The sequence below is a fragment of the Lontra canadensis genome, unplaced genomic scaffold, assembly GCF_010015895.1.
Source record: "Lontra canadensis isolate GAN:19392208 unplaced genomic scaffold, GSC_riverotter_1.0 scaffold173, whole genome shotgun sequence".
In the NCBI taxonomy this organism is placed as follows: Eukaryota; Metazoa; Chordata; class Mammalia; order Carnivora; family Mustelidae; genus Lontra; species Lontra canadensis.
In genome coordinates, this window is record NW_022631167.1 from 1,100,833 (window position 1) to 1,123,151 (window position 22,319).

At 48.0% G+C, this 22,319-nt stretch overlaps 1 protein-coding gene across 1 annotated transcript; it reads left to right on the top strand.

Moving 5' to 3' along the window:
- Positions 1–364: 364 nt before the first annotated feature.
- CIPC (CLOCK interacting pacemaker) lies at positions 365–18,815 on the top strand. Its single transcript, XM_032846231.1, has 4 exons — positions 365–503; positions 7,102–7,289; positions 13,721–13,890; positions 16,911–18,815. The coding sequence occupies exons 2-4, from the start codon at positions 7,154–7,156 to the stop codon at positions 17,805–17,807; spliced, it is 1,203 nt and encodes a 400-aa protein (XP_032702122.1). The 5' UTR covers positions 365–503; positions 7,102–7,153; the 3' UTR covers positions 17,808–18,815.
- The last annotated feature ends 3,504 nt before the right edge of the window (positions 18,816–22,319 follow it).

The window sequence follows — 22,319 nt, forward strand, 5'->3', positions numbered from 1 at the left end:
GCCATTCCTGGCCAACCGCCACCCTCTCCCGCAGGAGAATCACGCCTCCTGCTCTGTCTGCTAGAAGCCCGCCCACCTGTGGCTCCTCAAAACCCCGCCTCGAAGCCGTGCCCCCGCAGCTCTAAGTTCAAGGTCCCCTGTACAAAATGGCGGCGAACCCTGGGAACCAACCATAGAGACGCCCGCCTTCCGCGGAGAGAGCTCAGGCCTCTTAGGGATGTCCGCGATTCCCTGGGAGGCGTGCCCGTCTCGCCTTCCGGTTGGGGGGCCCTTCTAGGAGAACCTCGACAGTCTCTATGATGCCGGGTCCTCCGAGTCGAGTCACGTGGCTGGAGAACGCCGCCGCGGATGCGGAGGGAGGAGAAATGAGCGGGAGGCGGGAGCTGGTGGGGAATAGCTTGAGACCCGGCGCCGACGGGGTTGTCATGGAGCCGCGGGGCCGGGCTTGCGCATGCGCCGCTTGACCCGCTGGGCCGGTCGTGGAGAGGCGACCTCAGCCCTAGGTGAGAGAGGGAGGGTTGGGTCTGGGGGCCGAAGGTTCGCGCGGGGAGCGTGAGGAAAGGAGGCAGGAGTAGGGGAGAAAAGGGAAGCGACGTAGGCAAGAGAGGACGGGACTTTCGGGGGAGAGAGGGCCAAATGGTGGGAGCAGGAGGCGGTGCGTCTGTTTCCCTTTTAGTTGGTTGCTTTTGCTGCGAGGGGCGCGGCTGCGTAGGAGAGGGGATGGCGGGAGACTGGGGGCTGTGTGTGGGGAGGGGACTTGTATGGGCAGCGAGTAGGGTACCCAGTCAGGGCGGGTGGGCCGGGGTCTAGCCCTCCTGGGCGTCCAGGCAGCGGCGGAAAGCCCTCAGGCCTGCAGGGCTCTGAGCAGAGGGGCAGGGAACGGGCAGGTGAATGGGAGCGGGGCTGTTACCCGGTGAGGGTCCTGGGCCTCCAGTTAGGGGGTGGACATAGTGCCCCGTCCTGGGCCCGGGACGCAGGTGTGCTGTCTTTTGCAGAGACCTGATGTCACCCATTTGGCTGGTGGTTTCTCCTGGGTGGCCAGCTTGCCAGATATGGTGCCGGGACGTGGGGAGGTGGGGGGGGAAGGTGCGCAGTGCCAAGTAAGGAGTTAGTGGTTAGTGGGTGGGTGTCGGGGAGTTCTGATCCAGGCCCAGGCCGCAGCCAGGCTCCCTGTGATTGCCCAAGTCCTGGCAGTACACATTGCCTGGGCGTTTGCCCTGGGAGTCTGGTGGTGTGCCAGTCACAGCACGGTCCTAGGGTCTGCCCAGTTCTGCCCTGCTGAGCTGGCAGGCTGGTGGATGCCTGGAGCGTGCTCCTGCTGCTTGGCACAGATGCAGCGTGGGCTGGTGCGAATGGGGAGGTGGGCACTGTTACTGTGAACCCTTCTGGAAGCTGGCGATCTGGAGAATTTCGCTCATCTTATCTCTTCTTTGGAAGAGGAGAATGGAGGAATCCATATCTGGTTCCAGACAGAGGACATTGTATGGAATCGGGGTTCAGGATCTTTGACATAAATTTGCAGCCGAGTTGGAGCATGGAAATGGATGCAAAGGGGAAAATGAATATTTGAGATTTCGGTGCGGGGGGAGGTGTCTTCCCTCTGTTAAAGCACACAGACATTTCCCCAGAATGGTATCTCCCACATGGAGACGAAGACAAAGTAACTTCAAGGAAAAGCCTAGTAATGTTATTTCTAATTATAACTGGGTTTACTCATGATTTTCTGGGTGGTAAGGTCTTAATTTCTACGGCCTTGTGCTTTTTTCATATTTAAGTCTCTGCTTGAGTTTCACCTCACACCTCCGTCCATGCACACATGTTATCCATGTGATACGTTTTAAAGGGAACTTGAGCTCTTGGGAAAGTTGCCAAGTGTCTATAAAAGGAAAGATCTGAGAGCAGCATTTCAGATCCTTTCCTTGTAAACCTTGGTTCCCCCTTTTATTATAAGCCTAAATCTCTATAAAGATTGTTTCTGGATTAGACAACCTTTAATTCGGTTGATGGACTTATCCCTGAGGTTTCACCTTAGAATAAGGGCCAAATGAGGTATCTGTTTCCCCCAGGAGACCAGACTTGGAAGTTAAATCTTGAGACGACCATGGTGTTTGGAAACGCACAGTCGTGACCTTCAAGCTGTTGGGGTATTTCGATGACAGCTAAGCTGTGAGGCTGTCAGCGGGGCTCGGCAGGACAGAAGATTTGCTGGAATGTATTATTCTGTTGAGCACCTCACACATTAGTTGTGGGGGGTTGAGGTTGCAAAGATGAAAAACAACTCGAGGTTGAGGAGACAGATGACTGGACTGGAATGTAAGGAGTGCAGAAATCAGCCAAGTGCTAGAGAGCGCTAGTTAGAATTTTATGTTATACCTATTTGTATAAACTTCTATATTTATTGATTCACTTTCCATTATGAGTTTTATGGGTACTATTCCTCCTGGGAACGTTTTGGACAGTGTGTCACATATGCACCTAGGAGAGGCCCAGTTAGGTTGATTCTGACAGTCTGGGGGAACTTAAGCTGGAGTCCTTTCCGTGGAGAGTCAGGCATGTGAGGATCTCAGATGCTTGTAAAGCAGTGTTAGTGGTTTCCAGTCTGTGCCAGGAAGCAGGACATGGCACGCTGGGTAAGAGCTGAGTAACCCAATTTCTACTGCTAGTCCGCTTAGGAGCATCTGCCTTGATTGTAAAATAATACTGAGGAGGAAAAAAAATCTTGAGGTTTTCAAACTGCCATTTGCAAGGCCCTGGGTTTGAGAGCAGTGGGGTAACTGCCATCACTGTGTGCTCTTCTCTGTCCTGGGCCTCGATGGTGCTGTGTGTGAGCAGGTCGGTTGTTCACTGACTTACTCCTCCACGCCACTCCCAGGACGGTGGTGCCTCTCCTCTCAGAGAAGCGAGGTCACGGAGGGATAATGTAGCCCTTCATAGTCCATCCCACCTTCCTCAGACACCAAGGCTTTTTGTTGCTTCAAAAGAACTTTGCTTGGGATGCCTGGGTGGCTCAGTGGGTTAAAGCCTCTGCCTTCCGCTCGGGTCATGGTCCCAGGGTCCTGGGATCGAGCCCCGCATCAGGCTCTCTGCTCTGCGGGGAGCCTGCTTCCTTGTCTCTCTCTCTGCCTGCCTCTCTGCCTACTTGTGATCTCTGTCTGTCAAATAAATAAATAAAAAATCTTTAAAGAAAAAAAAAAAGGAACTTTGCTTTGGACAGAGGCTTTCACATTTTTAGTCACTTTCACATCCAAAGCAGTCCATTCGCTTTTCCAAGGTGGGTTATGCATTCTTTATTTCCAACTGCTACCACTTCTTTAGGTTTTAACATTTTTGCATCTGTTCTCCTTTTAACCTATTAGTCAACGTTTGCGTTTTGATTCCACAAGTATGCACCTTCTCAATGAGCCAGAAAATTCCTGTGTATCTTCTGGAGTTCTGTTGGCCACACTTGCATAACAGGAGCAAGACTTTTTGGTTGTCTTATCAAAAGGACTGTAGACTAAATTGGGATGCTTTATCTAAAATACCTGTAAAATAATTCATATCTAGTAAGGTGATGTGAAAACTTTGCCAAGCGCTCAATTAGGTGCAACGCACACGAGCTACCTTCCTGATCTAAGGAGCAGGGTCAGACTTCTGGAAGGCTGATGGCCCATCCACAAGCTACAGCTCCGTCCATTTTGAAGAAGCTTCCTGTTCCCTTTCGGTGGTGTTACTTCAGGAAAATTAAACTATGCACATTTGTTGGGTTCCATTCAAAAGGTTCCTGATTTAAAGAAACATACAGTTCTACATTTTGGTCTCCTTACATTTTGGTCTCTTTATTTTTTACTTTTTCATTAAAAAAAATTTTTTTTAAGATTTTATTTATTTATTTGACAGAGAGACACAGCAAAAGAGGGAACACAAGCAGGCGGGTGGGGGAGGGAGAAGCAGGCTTCCTGCTGAGCAGGGTGCCCTGAGCAGGGAACCCTATGCGGAGCTCCATCCCAGGACACTGGGTTCATGACCTGAGCTGAAGGCAGCCGCTTAATGACTGAGCCACCCGCGCGCCCCTTGGTTTCCTTTTTAAACTGGTTTATTCATGCTGTCCAATTTCGTAGCCACACAGTAGAGATGCTGGTTTTCCATTGTGCTGTGCGAGGGGGGACAGTGTCATTGTTTCTCTTTTATGCACATGGGACTTCACTTGTGACCAAGAGTACTTGGTATGACATGGATTGAATGGGGGAAGCCAGTCCCCTTGAGTGAGTTAGATAGGATACAAAATAATTTTTACTTGGAGTTGTGCTTAAAATTGAGTCTCATTCAGGGACGTTCCCTTTAGTCCGCTTCTACTGCATGCAAAAAAGTAGGAGCAAGAGGGTTGCTCCAGGAAGCTTGTAAACATCCTTGTCTTTAATTTTATCTTGACCCGCTCCTCTGCTTCTGGCGTAGGTGATGTTCTTCACTGTATCCTCTGCTAGAGAAGTGTTCAGACTTGACATTTCAGGATATTCCAGATACAGTGCCCTTTGGCAGGGAGCTCGTGTTCCTCTCCACTCAGGACAGATGGATGGAGGCGCAAGGGCACTGTGGTTTAGAGCCTCACCAGGCATTGCTTGGACCTAGTATTTGTCCATTCATGCTGCGGTAAAAAAACTGCACAGACTGGGTAGTTTACAAACAGCAAAAATGTATTTCTCACAGTTCTAGAAGCTAGAAGTCCAAGGTCGGGGGGCCAGCACAGTCATGTTCTGCGTCACAGAGTGTTCGCTGTCCTGTGGTGGAAGGGGCAAGGGGTTTCTCTGGTGTCGCCTTTATAATGCACTCACCCCATTCAGGAGGGCTCCGCTCTGCTCTTTTAAGCACCTCCCAAAGGCCCCACCTCATACTACCATCCTCTGGGGATGGTGGTGGTTAGGATTTCAGCATACGAATTCGGGGTGGGGGCGGGGGCGGGGGAGGGACCACACACAAACATTTGGACCATAGCGCCTACCCATTTGTCACCGTCATTGCCATTTTCCCTGTTTTCTTTATCCCCCCAATAACCTTTGTGTTCTTACCATGCCATCCTTATCACTGCCATTCCACAGGACGCAGATGGCCTTGTTAAAATATCTGGAATGTTCTCAGCCTCTGCCAGCCTTCTGAAGGGTTCATTTGTCTCATTCTTTGCACTGTTAGCCAGGTTCTGGATGTGCTGTGGACTTGTGTGTCACTGGGCCATGTCTAGGCTTCTTTAGCTTCTCTGGGCTCCCAACTTGCACATGTGACAGCCTCCCCAGCCTCTCCACTTGGATGACCCACAGCCCCTTCTGTCTACATGGCCAAGATTGGACTGCCCTAGCCATGTCACTGAGTCCCTCTGCGCCCTTCTTGGGCTGCCTAGCCTAGGAAATGGTCCCACCGTCTGCCTCCCAACATGCAGTCACCTAGCCCCATCAAGTCTTCTTTCTAAATCTATCTCCAGTCTGTTCCCTTCTGTCCTTTTACCACTGCCACCGCTTTAATTCCCCGGGGCTTCTGTGGTAGTATCTGCATGATCTCAGTGCCTCTCTTGCCTCTCTCCACTTTAACCTCAGTCCAGCACCCAGAATGCTTTGAAAATGCTGCTCGACCATGGGTTATAAGGCACTGCCTGCCTGGCCCCCACCACTCCCTCTAGGTGCAGGTGCATGGCCTTCTACCCCCCTGCGCCATGCTCTGGCCTCCCTGGCCTCTCAGCTCTTTGAATGTGTCAGATTCTTTTCTCCTTTAGGGCCTTCATAGGGCCACATCCCACTCACTTCCCTTCCCCCAGCTAACTCTGGATCCCAGCTACACATCACTTCCTCAGGAAAGCCTTCCCTTGCCCAGTACCCCCTGCCCTGCCCCAACTGCTTTTAGCCCCTCCCCTTTATAGCTGTTACCAAAAATAGTGATTTAGGGGAGCTCCTGGGTGGCTCAGTTAGTTAAACTTCTGCCTTCAGCTCAGGTCATGATCCTGGGGTCCTGGGATTGAGTCCCACACCGAGCTCCCTGCTCCGCTGCTCAGCAGAGAGCCTGCTTCTCCCTCTGCCCCTTCCCCACCCCCACTCATGATCTCTCTCTCAGAATAAATAAGTAATATCTTTTTAAAAAAGTAATTACATAGGGGCACCTGGCACAGTGGGTTAAGCCTCTGCCTTCGGCTCAGGTCATGATCTCGGAGTCCTGGGATCGAGCCCCGCGTTGGGCTGTCTGCTCAGCAGGGAACGTGCTTCCCCCTGTCTCTCTGTCTGCCCCTCTGCCTACTTGTGATCTCTGTCTGTCAAATAAATAAATAAAATCTTTTAAAAAATCTAAAAAAAATTTTTTTAAAAGTTGCTAAATAATTGTATGATTACTTGATTAGTGTCTGTCTGGTTCTCTAGATCATAAGTTCCAGCAAGGTACTAACCATGTCTCTTGTGTGCACTTGGTATTGGTCCTAGCACAAGGCCTGCGTCATAGCGGGCGCTGGATAGATAAGTTTCTAAATGAGTGCCCCTTACCCTGAGCCTCAGTTTCCTCTTCCGTAAAATGGACGAGCAACAGAGGAGGACATTTACAGCAGTAACGTTGCGTGTGGATTTGTATGGAATCAAAGCATTACTGTACATGGTCTTATTTGTGCAGAAAAGTTCTTTTTAAGCCAAAACATAGCCTGCACATATGAAGAGTTGTGTTCAGTACCTCATCCGAAGAAGTGAAGGTTAATTTGAACAACTCTACTGTCCGGGGCCTGCCAGTGCATGCTGGGAAGGCAAGCCTTGTCCAAGATGGGCATCACCTCTCCTCCCTTCCTCGGGGAGCAGGGGGAGTTACCCCTTCCAAAAACCCTAATCAAGTGTGCCTTTGTTAGCAGTTTACAAAGCTTCCACTGAGCGTGGTTTGCGTGCCCTGAATTTGTAATGGAATTTGAGGGCAGGAGAGGACAGTGAACCTCCTTTTGGGTGGAAACCATTCTGTGCAACAGACTTGAAGCCCGGGTAAGCAGAGACCTCTGAGAAAATACGGAGGAAGTGGACGAGGCCAGTGTTCTCTGCCCTCACTTTCCTCACCGGCAGGATCACCTGTGTCCCCTCTCCTGTCTTCTTACGTAATTGTTGTTTTCCCCAGGGCAATCCAGTTGAAAGGAGGACTGATGAATCCACTTCCAGCCCAGTAAAACATGGAGAGGAAAAACCCGTCCAGGGAGAGCCCCAGAAGACTCTCGGCCAAACAGGGCAAAGGCACAGAGATGAAGAAGGCGGCTCGTCAACACGGCATGGCAGCCGCTGAGTCAGATAAGGACTCCGGATTTTCAGGTTAAAAATACCTTCTTCCTTCCACATCGCAGTGAATGATTTGCCTAAAACTCCTCCTAAAAATGTCCTCCCTAAAATTTGTGTGATAAATGTGGGAAGCTTTCATGTATAGGATAACTAACTGTCTTACATCTTAAAATGGTAATTCTGGTGCCCATGTTGTGGGCTACCGTCAGAGTCACTGGGGGTTAGTTTTGAAGGAACGATCTGCCATCTTTTTTCAACTCAGACTCTCAACTTCAAATCTTACATGTCCAACTGTTGCAAGTGGTTCCTGGGGAAAAAAATACTTAAATACAATTCTGTTGTCTTAGCTCCTTTTCCAGAGGAATAGCTACATTGTTGGAAAAAAAGGACTGCTGCATGGTGTCACCAGTAGCAAATGAATCAGAAATAGTACATAATTTTAGATAACTTGCTTTAGCTAAGAAAGTAACATTGCCATGTTTAAAAACATTTCCCCCCACAACCCACCCCTGCCAGGATCTGTGCATTTTTGTATTTGAACTAAGAGACCCCCCAGTACAGTTCCAAACTGGAGACTCTATTCGAGACCAGCAAGTAGAATGGTTTTCAGATTTCCTCACTAGTTTGTTTTAAACCTTATCTGAAAGGGCTAGCTGCCTGCACAACGAATCTTTTAATTTTGTGCCGGGCGCTGTTACTTCCAGGTTTGAGGATAATGGCTTAAATATGGCTTAAGTGTATCAGCATCTTTGGCCGAGAGGATGCAGAGAGATGACGCCAGGGGCTCCTGGCTGGGTGGGCATGCTGAGAGTAGCGCCCTCTCCTAGAGGAAGATTTATGTGGCCCAGCTTCGCAGAGACTCATCAATCCATCTTGTTGATTTATTAATTTATACTGCAAAATGCAGCTGTTAGGAAAATTAGAACTCTCTCATCCCTAGATTGGTGTGTTTTCTCCCTGTAGGCATGCTGCATTTGAAGCCAAATTAAAAATAGATTGTTGCTCAGAGAGGAACAGAGTACCAGCCTAATCGAAGGATTAGAATAAGGACAGTCCAGGGAAGGAGGGCCTGCTTATTAGCCCTTTGGGTTTTTCTTCTCTCTCAGCATTGTTTCTGAGGCTTGACTCATCATAAGGCTCATCTGAGATTCTTGTTAACAATACTGATCACCACCACCCAGGTACGTCCTGATTCCCCGGAGGTCATCAGTTGCTAAAGGAATCTCATCAGTATTACTTATTTAATTAGCAGAATGCCTTTTCAAACTCCCAAGGGAGTTGGAATATCTATAGAGTAATAATAATCATGTTAACATTTATATAGAATTTACCATATAAGTTCTGTGTAACCAGTGGTTGGCTGGCAAGCCAGCCCCTGATGTATAAGTTTGCCAGTTTCCATGGTGCATACCTCTCACCAGGGCCAATTAATTTCAAGCTACTAATACGATGTTACCAAATGTGGGGATGGGAAGGTTGGGGGAATTAGAGAAGATGTATAGTCTTAGTCCGTGTGAGCTGGTGGGACCCAGCTGCAGCACTCTGTGGCATGGACCATGTTAAGTAGTTCACATAAAATAACTCATACCGACTATCCTGTAAGAAAGTGACTGTTACATTCCCCATTTTACAGATGAGGAAATTGAGGCATAGAAAGACTACATGATTTCCGGGGCGCCTGGGTGGCTCAGTCGGATAAATGTCCCACTCTTGATTTCGGCTCGAGTCATGATCGAGGGTCATGGGATTGAGCCGTGCGTCAGGCCCCGCCTCAGGCTCCCCTTGTGCAAAGTCTGCTTGTCCCTTTCCCTTTGCTCCTTCCCTTGCTCACGTGCACACACTCTCTCTCTATAATAAGTAAGCACATCTTTTAAAAATTAAAAAAAATGTTAAAAAAGGATTACATCATTTCCAAGATCAGGCAACTGGTCAGTGGTAGAGCTGGGATTGAATCCAGGGCTGTGTGACTCCAGATGCCCTACCTTTCAGCACTGTTGCTGAAAGTACTTAAGTGGCCCGCTCTGATGAAATTCTTTTTTTTTTTAAGATTTTGTTTATTTATTTGACCGAGATCCCAAGTAGGCAGAGTGACAGGCACAGAGAGAGAGGGGAAGCAGGCGCTCTGCTGAGCAGAGAGCCTGATGCGGGGCTCGATCCCAGGACCCTGAGATCATAACCTGAGCCGAAGGCAGAGGCTTAACCCACTGAGCCACCCAGGCGCCCCTCTGATAAATTCTTTACGTTAATGTCAGCCAAATCCACCTCATCTGTTCATCTGTTCATTCAGTAATTGATCAGGAGTAGTCAGTGATGGGGAGTACACGTTGGCTGAGATGCTCACAGTTGCTACACTGGAGTGAACATACTGTGTGGGGACTAAAACCTACATGGGGTGGGCGCTGGGGTGGCTCAGTGGGTTAAGTATCTGCCTTCAGTTTGGGTCATGATCCCAGGGTCCTAGGATCGAGTCCCGCATCGGGCTTCCTGCTCAACGGGGAGTCTGCTTCTCCCTCTCCCCTCTGCCCCTCCCCGCTGTTTGTGCTCTCCCTCCCTCAAGTGCTCTCTCTCTCTAAAATAAATTGTGTAAGACTGTTGAATCGCAGACCTGTACCCCTAAAACAAATAACACATTATATGTTAATAAGAATAAATAAATAAAATAAATGAATAAAATCTTTTTTAAATATTTAAAAAAGAAACCTGCAATTGGTGTGGCTCTCTACACTTTTTGGTGTTCTATAAGAGAGCCACAAGATTCCCTTGCTTTGGCATTCCATATATACTGACCTTTGGCCCAAACTCATCAGGGCCTGGGCTAATAAGATTATGGTTGAAGTTTGGGTGGGCACGTGGATAGGTGTGTGCAGTTCCTGTTACCTGAATGATAACAGTATTGCTGTGATTAAGCTAAGGTTATTGCAGCCAGACCTTTATTGGTTAGGGTGGTGTACAAGTTCGCTAGGACGGCCATAACAGTCCACAAACCGGATGGCTGAAATAGCACCTTTGTCATCTCACAGTGCTGGAGCCTAGAAGTCTGAGACCAAGATGTGGGCAGGGTTCATTCTCTAAGGGAGAATTTACTGATCACCAGACTCCTCTCCTGGAGATCATGATAGCGAAGGTTGGTGGGAGGGCCCTGAAAAGTGGGTTCTGTTGCTTTTTACACACGTCTCTGGTGATTTCTGTGATCAGACCGGTTTGGGAAACATTATAGGCCTAATGTCTCTTTTTTTTTCTTTTACTATCACGTTAGTTTTTCATATCCTGAAGGTAATACGTGCTCATTATAGGAGCTTTGAAATTCAGGAACAGTTTCAGCAAAGAAGAAACTAAACATTATCCGTAATCCTACCACCAATTAGTGCCAGGATGTTGACATTTCGGTATGCCTTCCAACAGCCTCAGCCTTGTCAGGTCACATGTTGTGTAGTGTGTCCCAAAGGCTGGATGGTTTTCCTGATAGTTGCCTAATTCGCTATGTCAAAGTGCTTTAGGAAGCATTGTGTTGGGGCACCTGGGTGGTTCAGTGGGTTAAGCCTCTGCCTTCGGCTCAGGTCATGATCTCAGGGTCCTGGGATCGAGCCCAGGGCTCTGCTCAGTAGGAAGCCTGCCTCCCCCTCTCTCTCTGCCTGCCTCTCTACCTACTTGAGATCTCTCTCTCTCTCTGTCAAATAAATATATAAAATCTTAAAATAAACAAAAGAAGCATTGTGTTGTTCAGACATAAGGTGGGATTAAAAAATCATCATTACACCCAAGAGAGCAGCCTTGTATGTGCCTCTGGTCTCTCCTGGGCCACTGCCAGGGAGTGAGTTCATCAGAGACTGAGTTACCGTTCCGAGGACCTTGGAGCGTGATAGGATTTGTAAAACCTAGGTAGTTTTTCCCATTTGAATTATTCTCCCAACTTTATGTTTTGAAAAATTTCGGATGTACACAAAATGGAATGACCATGACAGATGTCTCATTCAGATCCACTGAGGGATAGCATTTTGCCATATTGCTGTATGTCTCTATACACATACATACCTCCTTCTGTTCGTACCGTATATATCTATATATAAACAAGTATACTTCAGTACCAATCTCTTAAAAGAGTGGCATTCTTCTGCAATAATTCCAGCATCAGGGTCGTAACCAAGAGTTTTCACTCGATGTAAATTATTAATTAGCCATAATCCATATTCAGGTTTTCCCTATTGTCCCCATAATGTCCTTTGTAACTGTTTGTCTTTTTGTCGATTTGTTTGTTTTGGATCCAGGATCCAGTTAAGTATTGTGCATTTCATTTAGTTGTCCTTTTTAGTCTGATTTAGTCTAGAACAATGTCCTCATCTTTCCTTGCCTTTTCCTTCCTCCCCGTTGTCCCTTTGTTTTCTTTAATGCCAGTGACATACTTGAATGAAGTAGGCCTGTTGTTCTGTAGAATGTCTCACTCTCTGGATTTTTCTGATAGTCTCCCCATTATTAGAGTCAGGATAAGCATTTCGTTTTTACCAGAATACTGCGCTTTTGAGGTTACATCATTCCCGTAGCACATAATGAGACTCCCGAGTTTGTTCTTGGTGATGACCTGGCTGATCACGTGGTTAAGGTCGTTTGTAAGCTTATATGAGATAGCTTTATTGCAAAAGTACCTTTTTCTCTTCGTAATTATACATAGTTTATGGGATGATACTTTGACACTGTGTGACTGTCCTGTTTCCCAAAAACTCTTGACCAGTGGTTTTAACAACCACTGATGATGCTTGCCTGAATCCTTTACTACATTTTTGGCTTAAAAATGGTGATCTGAGGGGCGTCTGGGAGGCTCAGTCATTAGGTGTCTACCTTTAGGCTCAGGTCTTGATCCCAGGGTCCTGGGATCGAGCCCCACATGGGGCTCCCTGCTCAGCGGGGAGCCTGCTTCTCCCTCTCCCATTCCCCCTGCTTGTGTTCCTGCGCACGTGCTCTCTCTCTCTGCCTCTCTCTCTGTGTCAAATAAATAAATACAATCTTTGGGGGAAAAAAGTTACAGTTAAAAAAGAATGTGCTCTGATTTACCACTCCTTGTACATTTTAGCGGCTGACACTTCTGTGGAGCAGGCGCACTTCTGTAGACCCTTTGAGCACTGCTGCGGATTCACGGAATGCTCTTGTAATTCATCCTGTCAGTCCTGTATAATTGTCCCAAACTTGGCCAATGGGAGCCCCTTCTAGATGGTTCTGTGTCTTTCCGACTTGACCACATTTGTGTTTGAGCACTTCCTTGCTTTCCGGGACAATAAGATGTCCAGGCTCATCTTGTACTTTCCACTCCCACTTGAACTGAACTTAGCTGTTTCTCCACGGATCCCTGTTTCTCTTTTTGTGCAGAATGGCGTTTAGAAACCGAGGTTCATGTGCTCGCATGCATTTTGCTTCTGAGGTCCTTTGTCGCAGGCCCAGGTTCTTCACTAGAGGTGCACACTCGGAGTCCCTGTGCCTTGTGAAAATCCACTTGGCCTGGGCGCCAGATCAGTCCTTCAATAGATTGAAGGGAGGCCCCCAGCATCCGTAAATTCTAGAAAACATCTCTAGACATTCTGATTAAATGCAAGTGTTGACACTTACGCTCATTTGAATTATAGTCACATTTCCGTCCTGCCTCAGCCCAATTACTCTGCGATTCTTGATGAGCATTTAGTGTATCCCCAGGCTCCTCGCTTGCAAGGTTAGAGCAGGCTCCCAGCTTACTCCAGCAGGTCGCTAATTAAGGCCTTTCTGTGTGGATTTCACACGGGGCGCCCTCATTTGCTTTCCCCCAGAGAGTGCCATTCTGTCTCCCATTGTGCCGGATCCCCAGGGGTGCACTCAGTGTTCATTTAGGACACCAGCATCCCCTTTGTTGGAGGTGTTGGGTGTGTGGGGGGGTAAACAAAGACACATTTCAGATTTCAGCTTGGATGAACTTACCCAGAATTGTGCAATTAGAAAATTTAGGATGGAGCTCTTTACATTTCAGCATGGATGTAAGTTTTGAGGTTTACAGGTTGGTTTTGTCTTTATTCTTCTATCCTTTGGTGCCCAGAGCCTCTAAAGGTCTTCATCCTGCCCCAGGTCACACACACAGTCCCTCCCCTCTCAGCAACAGATTCTTGAAAGTAATGACCTAGCTTTGAAACCTTCACCCTGTTTCTCCTGTCAGCTGGCTTTAATTACTTTCACATAAACCCTAACTGATGCAAGCTTTTGTCTGTAATAGACTTAGAAAGGAAGTCTGCTGTCCTAGGGTAGCGATTTATAATCTTTTGAGGTAGGGTTCATGTGTGGATTCCACTGAGAATACAATAAAAGCTAAAGACTCTTCCAGAAAAATTCACAAAATACGTATATCACAAATGTTCCATTCCATTTCGAGAAATCCGTTAACTCCTTCGAAGGTCTGCTTAGGAGCCCCCAGCCTGGATCCTATGCGAACTGACCATTCTTCTGCCCAGCAGATGGGAGCTCAGAGTGTCTGAGCTCGGCAGAGCAGATGGAGTCCGAGGACATGCTGAGCGCCTTAGGCTGGAGCCGAGAAGAGAGGCCAAGGCAGAACTCCAAGACTGCAGGCAGTGCCTTCCCTGCGCTGTCCCCAATGGTCGTCATGAAGAATGTGCTGGTCAAACAGGTGAGGAGGACTGCTGTCTCCTGACGTGTCTGCCCATTCAAGTTTCTGAGCTCCCTCTGTACAGTGCCTCTTTTCTCTCCGTCAAGGAGAGATTTTAGAAGCAGACCATGGGAACCACACTGATGTGTGCTTCTGTCCCGGGGACAGTGGTTTCAGAAGGACCGCAGTAATCGTAACCTGTGTTCCCATTTTCCATACAGTAGGACTGCTTTATTTCTGTATTCCTGGTTTGTCCAGAGGGACCCCAGAAATAAAGGATCGAAGCAGAAATGTCATAACTTCCACGGTGCATTCTAACATATGGCAGAGTTGAGGATAGAAACAAAAGAATCTCTCTTTAATTTGGGTTGCCCTTGAATTGAGAGAGGTAGGATGTATTTATTTGTTTGAGCGGTAGAGGCAATTTCCGTGTTCTCTCAAAGTCGTGTCGTCAGTGAGAAAGCAGCTCTTCGGTTTGGCTGTGGCTTTCCCAGTAGATGCCACACAGCATTGTTGTGGAATTGAAAGTACCCTGTTTGGGGCTTGATTACATAACTGTGAATATAATGTGATTATTGTCTGGATATGAAGAAAAGAAGATTTAGAAATGGAAATGTAAGCTCAGCCCGGTGTTTGAAACAGAGAATTCAATCACATGAACCTGGCTGAAGAACATTGAGCCTTGCCCTTCTTTGCTCTGAAGGGTATCAGTTCTCACGTGGGTCCACTGCTGAGGCTGCTTGCAGCTGGTGAAGTCGGAAACCTGGCTTTGTGCGGTTGACCTTCCCACCTTAGGTGGAAGAACCTGGTGAGAGCCTGACAGGAAACCCTAAGATCGGAACTGTTTACCTCGTTATGACAGAGGCACACAAACTGATTTTCACCAAGGCAACCTAGTGACTTGGAGGGAAGAACTAAGAATTTTTGAAGCTTTTTCCTTGGCAAATCACATCTCAGCTGGGAGCGCAGTTGTCCTTACTGAAACAAAGAGAGGGAATAAAGGCACGAGATGGAGCCCACATGAGATTGTTCAGGCAGCCCCCCGCCCAGTGCCACTTGCTTCTTGGGTTTTTTTTTTCTCCTGGCTTTTTTCCTCCCCGCCTTCCTCTCCTGCTCCCTTCTCGCTCCTTCTCGTGTGCCTGTCTGTGTTTATGTGCCTTCTTTGTTGTAGGCGCGGCTGGCAGCTCCCGAGGGCTGAGCAGCCTGCCGTTGAGGAGTGAGTAGGCTTTTCCAGCAGAGCGGCATTCTTCAGGACAAAGACCGCCGGGAAGGAAGGCCGCTGGGCTCCATCAGGAGCTTGGAGGCTCCGGGGCAGGCTGACCTAGAGGAGCGGTCATGTTTTCACACATGCTTGAATCCAGCACATCCCAGAATTAAAATAATCGTACACTTAAAAAAAAAAAAAAAAACTCTGCATATTGTGTAATGTCTTGATATTTGCTGCTTGCTTTTAGGTATTTTTCTTGTGAGGGTCTGGTTATTTCTCTGCCCCCAGACCATGAGATTCTTGCACATCCTTGCTTAACCACCGTGGATGTCTGTTTGCTCATCTTTAACACGAAGGCTTTATGTGAAATGATTCTGAGATCCTATCCAAGCCAAAAATCTTGTCCCGTGTTCCCTCAGATGATTTCAGTGTGAATAACACATTGTCAGATCTCATAATTAGAACAGATAAGCTAGGTATCTATGCAGACAGCATACAGCCGCATTAGGAAGAATAATCCACTGAAATCATCTTGGGAGAGTAGTGAGTTACATAGTTTCTGGATCCGTTTGCCTTGTAGGTCTTGTCCTTGTGGCGTAAGTGACTAGGGGGATAGCCTGAAGCTTTGCTCCCGACCAAGTGGGCCAGGCTGATCTCTACTTCAGAAGACCTCTAATTTTGGACCTCTGACAAGGAAGTGTGGTTGCTAGGCCTAGCCCTGCTTGCTTAGGCATTACCCCAGCCGGACTCCAGAATGGATTTTCCGGGTCATCCTAGCCTCTGTGCAGATGAACGATAGTTGAACTTGGCTTAAAGTTCCTAGCGAGGCATCTAAGAAGCTGACATGGGTGCAACATGGTATGCTGATGTAGGAGGAGAGTCCAGAGCTTTCTTCAGATAAATGGCCCCACCAGGGTTAAGAACCTCCATTGGGTTCTCTCTTCCTAGCCTCATCTACACCCATATCTTTGGGACCGAGTTGGAACTGGACTGGCTTTTAAACACTGGGGACAAACAGCCATGCCCTTCTTTATTAGACTTCCATCTGAATCAGTACTTTAAGAATAAAAGTATAATCGAGGGTTAACGTAACAAAAGCTGAGTAGTGAATTGTTAGGATGGGTTTTAGAGTCAGACCAAGGATGGAATCCTAACTCATCACTTAGTAGCTTAGAGGCTTAAAGCAAGTTATTTCCACTTTCTGAGCCTCCATTTCTTATTTGTGAGAAGAAACAGTAACTCCACATGGGCACTAGGGAGATGAAAGGGGAGCACCCACAGAAACCATCATGTGCAGTGTCCCCCCAGAGTAAGCACCACATAAGCACTGTGGTCTTGAATGGCTTTCTGGTTACCAGGCGTCACCGACTTAAAAACGGCCACGACAACGTGTACCTCTCTAATCAAAAGTCATTTTCAGGTGAAAGGTCCGAGATACAGCTAAATGAAGACAGACTTGGGTGTAAAGACACACTTGTCTTGAGATAAGCACATTTTACCTTCGGTTAGGACTTCAGACTGTCCGTATGTTCCTTGCCTCCATTGTGACCTTCACCCTGTCGTGCCTTCGCCTACCTACAGTTTCTCTTTCTGCGGGATAACGCTTGAATAAAAGTAATAGAGTTCCTTCAGTTTTCCCTTAAGAAAGGTTCAAAACGAAACAAGACCCAAACTGCTGATCTCAGACCCAGATGGATTTTCAGGCCCCTTTTCCAGTCCTGTTCTTGAGAAGGGCTCCCCGGAACGCGGGGGAAGCTCTGTCCCTGACAGGAGCCTCCAGCGCCGCTCCTTCCGCAGGTAACTGCAGCGCGCTGCTCTCCTCCTGTGTTTGCAGGGCAGCAGCTCCTCCCAGCTCCAGTCGTGGACCGTCCAGCCGTCCTTCGAAGTGATCTCCGCGCAGCCGCAGCTCCTGTTCCTCCATCCGCCCGTGCCGTCTCCCGTGAGCCCCTGTCACGCGGGCGAGAAGAAGTCGGACTCCAGGAACTACTTGCCCATTCTGAATTCTTACACCAAAATCGCCCCCCACCCAGGCAAAAGGGGCCTTTCCCTCAGCCCAGAAGAGAGAGGAGAAAGTGGGATGCAGAAGAAAGTCTGTACCGAGAGACTTGGGCCGACCTTGCCTTCCAGCGAGCCCACCAAGCCTGGCGCCGTGCCCCCCAGCCCCCCGGCGCCTGCACCCCCCGGCGCCAAGCTTGCGGAGGACTCCGCTCTGCAGGGCGTGCCCTCTCTGGTGGCAGGTGGAAGCCCGCAGACTCTTCAGCCGGTGTCCAGCAGCCACGTGGCTAAAGCCCCCAGCCTGACCTTTGCTTCCCCCGCCAGCCCGGTGTGCGCGGCAGACAGCACGCTGCACGGCTTCGAGAGCAGCTCCCCGCTGTCGCCGCTGGCCGCCAGCTACAGCTCGCCCCTGTGGGCCGCCGAGCACCTGTGCCGCAGCCCCGAGCTCTTGGCCGCCGAGCAGCGGCAGAGCAAGCACAGGCGCTTTCAGAATACCCTGGTCGTGCTCCACAAGTCCGGTCTGCTGGAGATCACGCTGAAAACCAAGGAGCTGATCCGTCAGAACCAGGCGACCCAGGTGGAGCTAGACCAGCTGAAGGAGCAGACACAGCTGTTCGTCGAGGCCACCAAGAGCAGGGCGCCTCAGGCCTGGGCCAAGCTGCAGGCATCTTTAGCCTCGGGCTCTAGGCACACCGGCAGTGAGCTGGAGGCGTTCTCCGACCACCCAGACATGTAACCCAGAAGGCATCTTTTCCCGTGACTTGAGTGGTTCTTTTTAACTCTGGCTGTTTCTACTCCTGTCTCCCACAGCTTATGTAAGAGCTTTTCCTTCTACACTTCGACTGTTGGGCAGCTCACTTAGGAAGCCACATGCCAGTACCTGGCCGCTGTCTTAACCTGTGGTCTGTGCACAGTTTACATATGGCTCTGTTCCTCTGAGTCCCCGAGGACTTGTGAATGCCGAGTCCCCTTTCCTTAGCCTGCAGGTGCTTAGATGGGTCACGGGGCAAAGCAGGAGAGATGGTTGTGTGGGGCTGTTGCAGCTGTCACCGCCCACCATCCCACACACTGTGAACAAGGGCACAGTGACAGGGAGGAGCACACAGAGTGACACCTGTCAAGCCAGGGAGTAGGTGACAGAAGGATCCCTTTGTGGAGCTTCCCTCGAATGTCTTAGTCACAGTCAGAAAGAGGAGGCGAGCTTGCATTCCACAAGGCATCGTGCCATCTGGGCAAACACTAAAGTGCCGCGGGCACAGGTTGGGCCGAGGGTGCACGCGCTGAGCCACGTGACGCTCTGTCTTCCTAAACTGGAAAGTCGAGGGGAGAGGGTCGCACCAGTGAACTCTTACACTTTAATCACAAGCCAGATTTCTCCTCACTTAAACTGGTAGGCAAAATACTTCAGATTTTTAAAATATGGAATGGGTTCAGTACCATCTGGAATTGTAATTGCTGAATTGCTTTTTTGACTTAGACTGAAGAAAGTAGACATAGCCAGCATCTCTTGGTTGGGAGTTGGAGGATTCTGGAAATGTATGCTCCCACCCCCACCCCTGCCTCTTTTTGAAACAATGCAACCTGTTTTATGTGTGAAAATCTCAAAAGATAACTTAGTGGCTTCTGAGGATATATGTAAGTTAACTCTGCTGCCACTTTTTTATCCCCTTTCATTTTTGTAAAAGAGGAAAGGAGCGATTACTAAGCTGATCGACTTTGAATTAAAACCATCCTGAGGTCCTGACGTTGAAGTGCCCAAAACATCGGAAACCACTCTTCGTGCTGATTGTGTTTTCCTCTCCCAAGTTTGCATTTGTCGCATGTCGCAGTGACATGGAGCACTTGAGGGGAAGTCTTCTGTGTCTCCTTTGTGCCCTGGATATTGGTGGCAAAGCCAGAGGTGTGGGGTTATTTGAAACTTATCTGGAAATGGAGGGTGCGATAACAATTTCCAGGTGAGACCAATTCTTGGAGCGTCGTGGTAGAGGTAAGTGGGATTCCTAAGTAGTGCCATTTCAGACTTTTATCTCATTGGAATCTCATTGAAAAATTTCATCCTCTTGAAAATCTCCACAGAGATTACCTTAGTAAGAAATTCCGTGTGACCAGCTTCACATTTTCTGCAGGGAAAAATGTTCTTAAAGTTTCACCAAGGCCAGAAGCTAATGCTCACATTTACCTGGTAGTTACAACCGTCACAGAGTTTTTAAATTTCAAGGCATCGGACTGCCCACACTTTGTTATTAAACTTGAATGACTTAGATCCGACCAGTTTAGAGATAGCTTGGTAAAAATCCCTGCGCTCCTGATCAGTGCAGAATTATTACCTGCCATTTGCTTCCTGGAGGAGTTTCAAAATCCCAGCAAATGTCTTTAAGCAGACTCTCCGCTCCTTTCACTATTCCCCTCTTGGCCCGCTCCCTTTGCTCCCCGGAATCCGTGTGGTACTATGGCAGCTCTGCTCCGTGCACCATGCGAGGAAGCTTCCTTTCTGGCTGACGGTATTTGGCAGCAAAGATACAGAGACAGGTGCCTTCAGAACAGCCTGGGCGCCAGTCATGAGTCTTACTGAGTGTCAAAAATCTGAACACACTTGCTGAGAACCAAATTTATTCCATCGGAAAAACCCTCTGTGGAGATATCAGCTTCTTGGACTCTTCTTCCTAGCTTAAGACTTGCATTTCCCTTCCTGTTATGGTGAAAGATGATGAAAGCCACCATTGATCCGCACTGCTGAGTGGCAGGGGGAAGCAGCATGTCCTTGGCTCTTCTCTCATCGTGTGACTTCGCACTGGAAGTCTCTGTAGGCTGTTAGCATGGGTGTTCTTTCCCTCGTGGAGCTGTAAGCAGATGAAGCCGAATAGGGAAGCTGGTTCTTGGAAGAAGAGGTCCACTGAGGCTCCCAGACATTTGGGGCCAGATGCCAGATCGGCACATGAAGGAAGCTCGGAGTAGACCAGAAGGATCTCCGTTGGTTGCACGAGGCTGTAAGTAGTGATGGTCTTAGCGGGCGTGATTTGATCTGGTATGAAGCACTGGGGCAGAGCTACTACTTTCGGAGAGTGAGAAGCAATTCTGAGTTCAGACCGACACTTAAAGAGAACTTTTGGCAGATTTTGTTGGCAAGGGTGAGACACGTCTAGAAAAAGCTGCTGGTGGAACTGGTTATGAGAACGGAGTTTAATAACATTTGTAATTTATTACACTCATGGCTTTTTATTGACTATCATATTGTCTGACTTTACTATGATTCTTTCAACAGAAAAGTAACTCTTGTGCATATATTGAAGTCTTTTTCCTGCTATGAATTCTTTAGGGTAGAGATTTATTTACCAAATGTGAATTCCTTTGAGGAAGAATGAAGTTTTTGTAGAAATTGACTGTGAAATGTCAGAGAAAAATAAAATTCACTTACTTGAAAACTATTCGGCCTTTGTGCTTTATAAGTGCTTGAGAATACTAAGTGAAATCTAGAGTAAGTACAGTCGACCCTTGAATAGCATGGGTTTGAAGGGACCCACTTATCCGTGGATATCTTTTGATGAGGACGTTAGAATGCTACACATGTCGCTTCCTTACGGTTTTCATAACCTTTCCGCCAGCTTGTCATTGTAAGAATACAGTACATCATACATAGAACGTATAAAATAGGTGTTAATCGACTGTGGTTACTGGTAAGCCTTCTGGTCAACAGTAGGCTTTTTAGAATTATTAAGGTTTTGGAGAGTCCAAACCTATATGTGGATTTTCAACTGTGGGGTATCCTGTTGTTCGAGGCTCAACTACATTTGCATTAAGTTTCAAACATGTACTCAGGTCACCCAGGAATGTTGGGATTCAATATGGAACCGGTGTGACCTTGAAATGCAGGCAATCTTAAGGCAAGTGAATAGTCCGGTATTTCCTGGTGTCTTGGAGGTTTATACTGGGTGGGGTGGGGGGATGAGAGTCAGATACAATCCAAGGATTTCTTTCTTCTGATCCGACACTTTCACAAATGTTGAAAACTACAGTTGTCTGCCGGCATGAGCTAACGCCACATTAAATCAAGTTCTTCCTACCACAGAGGTCCTTAGCAAGTACAACTCCAGGCCTCTCTCCATGCTTCTTAGATTCCTAATGCTCTGCTCTTCCCTGCTCCCCAAGGCCAGTCCAACCGCCCCTCCCCAGATTTTTAAGACACTGGAAAAATACAAGCTTATCCTCATGGAAAGGCCTAGAGGGTTGCCAGAGTCTAATTCTCAGAGCATTATTTCTGTCCTATGTAATTTTCTAAGTAGCTTTAAAATGTATGGCTGTATAACCACGTAAATGAAATGTCAAGATAGCTAGAGAAGGTCCCCGCTGAAATCAAGAACCATCTTCCCGTAAGAAGTGGCATCAGGTAGGCAGACCACACAAAATGGATCTTGAGATACTCAGGCGAGCACGGCTGTTTGAGTTTGTGGCCCCTGCCCCTTGGTGTGATTCCCATATGGGGAAATACTTGTCCACCTAAGACGCCTGTCAGAGCCACCCCACGGATGGCATCACGACAGATCGTAGCCTGGTGCGACGGGGTCTAAAGACCTGCGTACACCTGTCCCTTCTGTTACGCATAAACTGGGTGGCTTTGGGTAAGTCACTGAGCCTCTAGGCATCACTCCTCTTGGCTGAATAATAAAGGATCAGAACTCGTTCTCCCCACGGTTCTGCCCAGCCCTCACCAGTTGAAAGCTCTGTTAGCTGTGTTACAGGTGAGCCATAAAATAAACAGCTTTAAAACAACCAGGGTTGTCTCCAAAGCAGGTCCCTAGTGCTCTGGTAAGATGACTTTAAAGTGTTCTGTCGGCTTTTTAACTTCTCTGTGGCTCGAAGGGAAGCATTTGGCGGTCCACACTGGTTTTTCCTTTCTTGTGATTGCCTGGTTGCAGCTAACATGAATTTGCCAATTCCCATATAAAAGCCTGCTCTCAAAGAATTATGAGCCCCACAGGAGAATCGTGTGGGGTTAAATCAAATCACGCCCTTCCTAGTCAGTCATCTGCAAACAGCTCCCTCCTTTCATCTGAACTGGACGATAACTGGTTGTATATGTTGGACGGCATGTCAATTAGCTTGCATTTCAGTCCAGATCCCTCTCCCCGCCAATCAGGGAGGATGTTTCTATGAGTGTTAGAAGGAGCCTCTTAGGTTAGCCTCTTAGCCTCTTTATAATAATAAAAAAAAATTATTTTGTTTAAAGGTTTTGTTTATTTATTTGACGGAA

Excerpts from the sequence above, each read along its gene's own strand:
- CIPC (XM_032846231.1), top strand. The coding sequence starts at position 7,154 with ATGGAGAGGAAAAACCCGTCCAGGGAGAGCCCCAGAAGACTCTCGGCC. Across the intron at positions 7,290-13,720 it reads TAAGGACTCCGGATTTTCAG|ATGGGAGCTCAGAGTGTCTG; the intron begins GTTAAAAATACC and ends TCTGCCCAGCAG. Across the intron at positions 13,891-16,910 it reads AGAATGTGCTGGTCAAACAG|GGCAGCAGCTCCTCCCAGCT; the intron begins GTGAGGAGGACT and ends CTGTGTTTGCAG.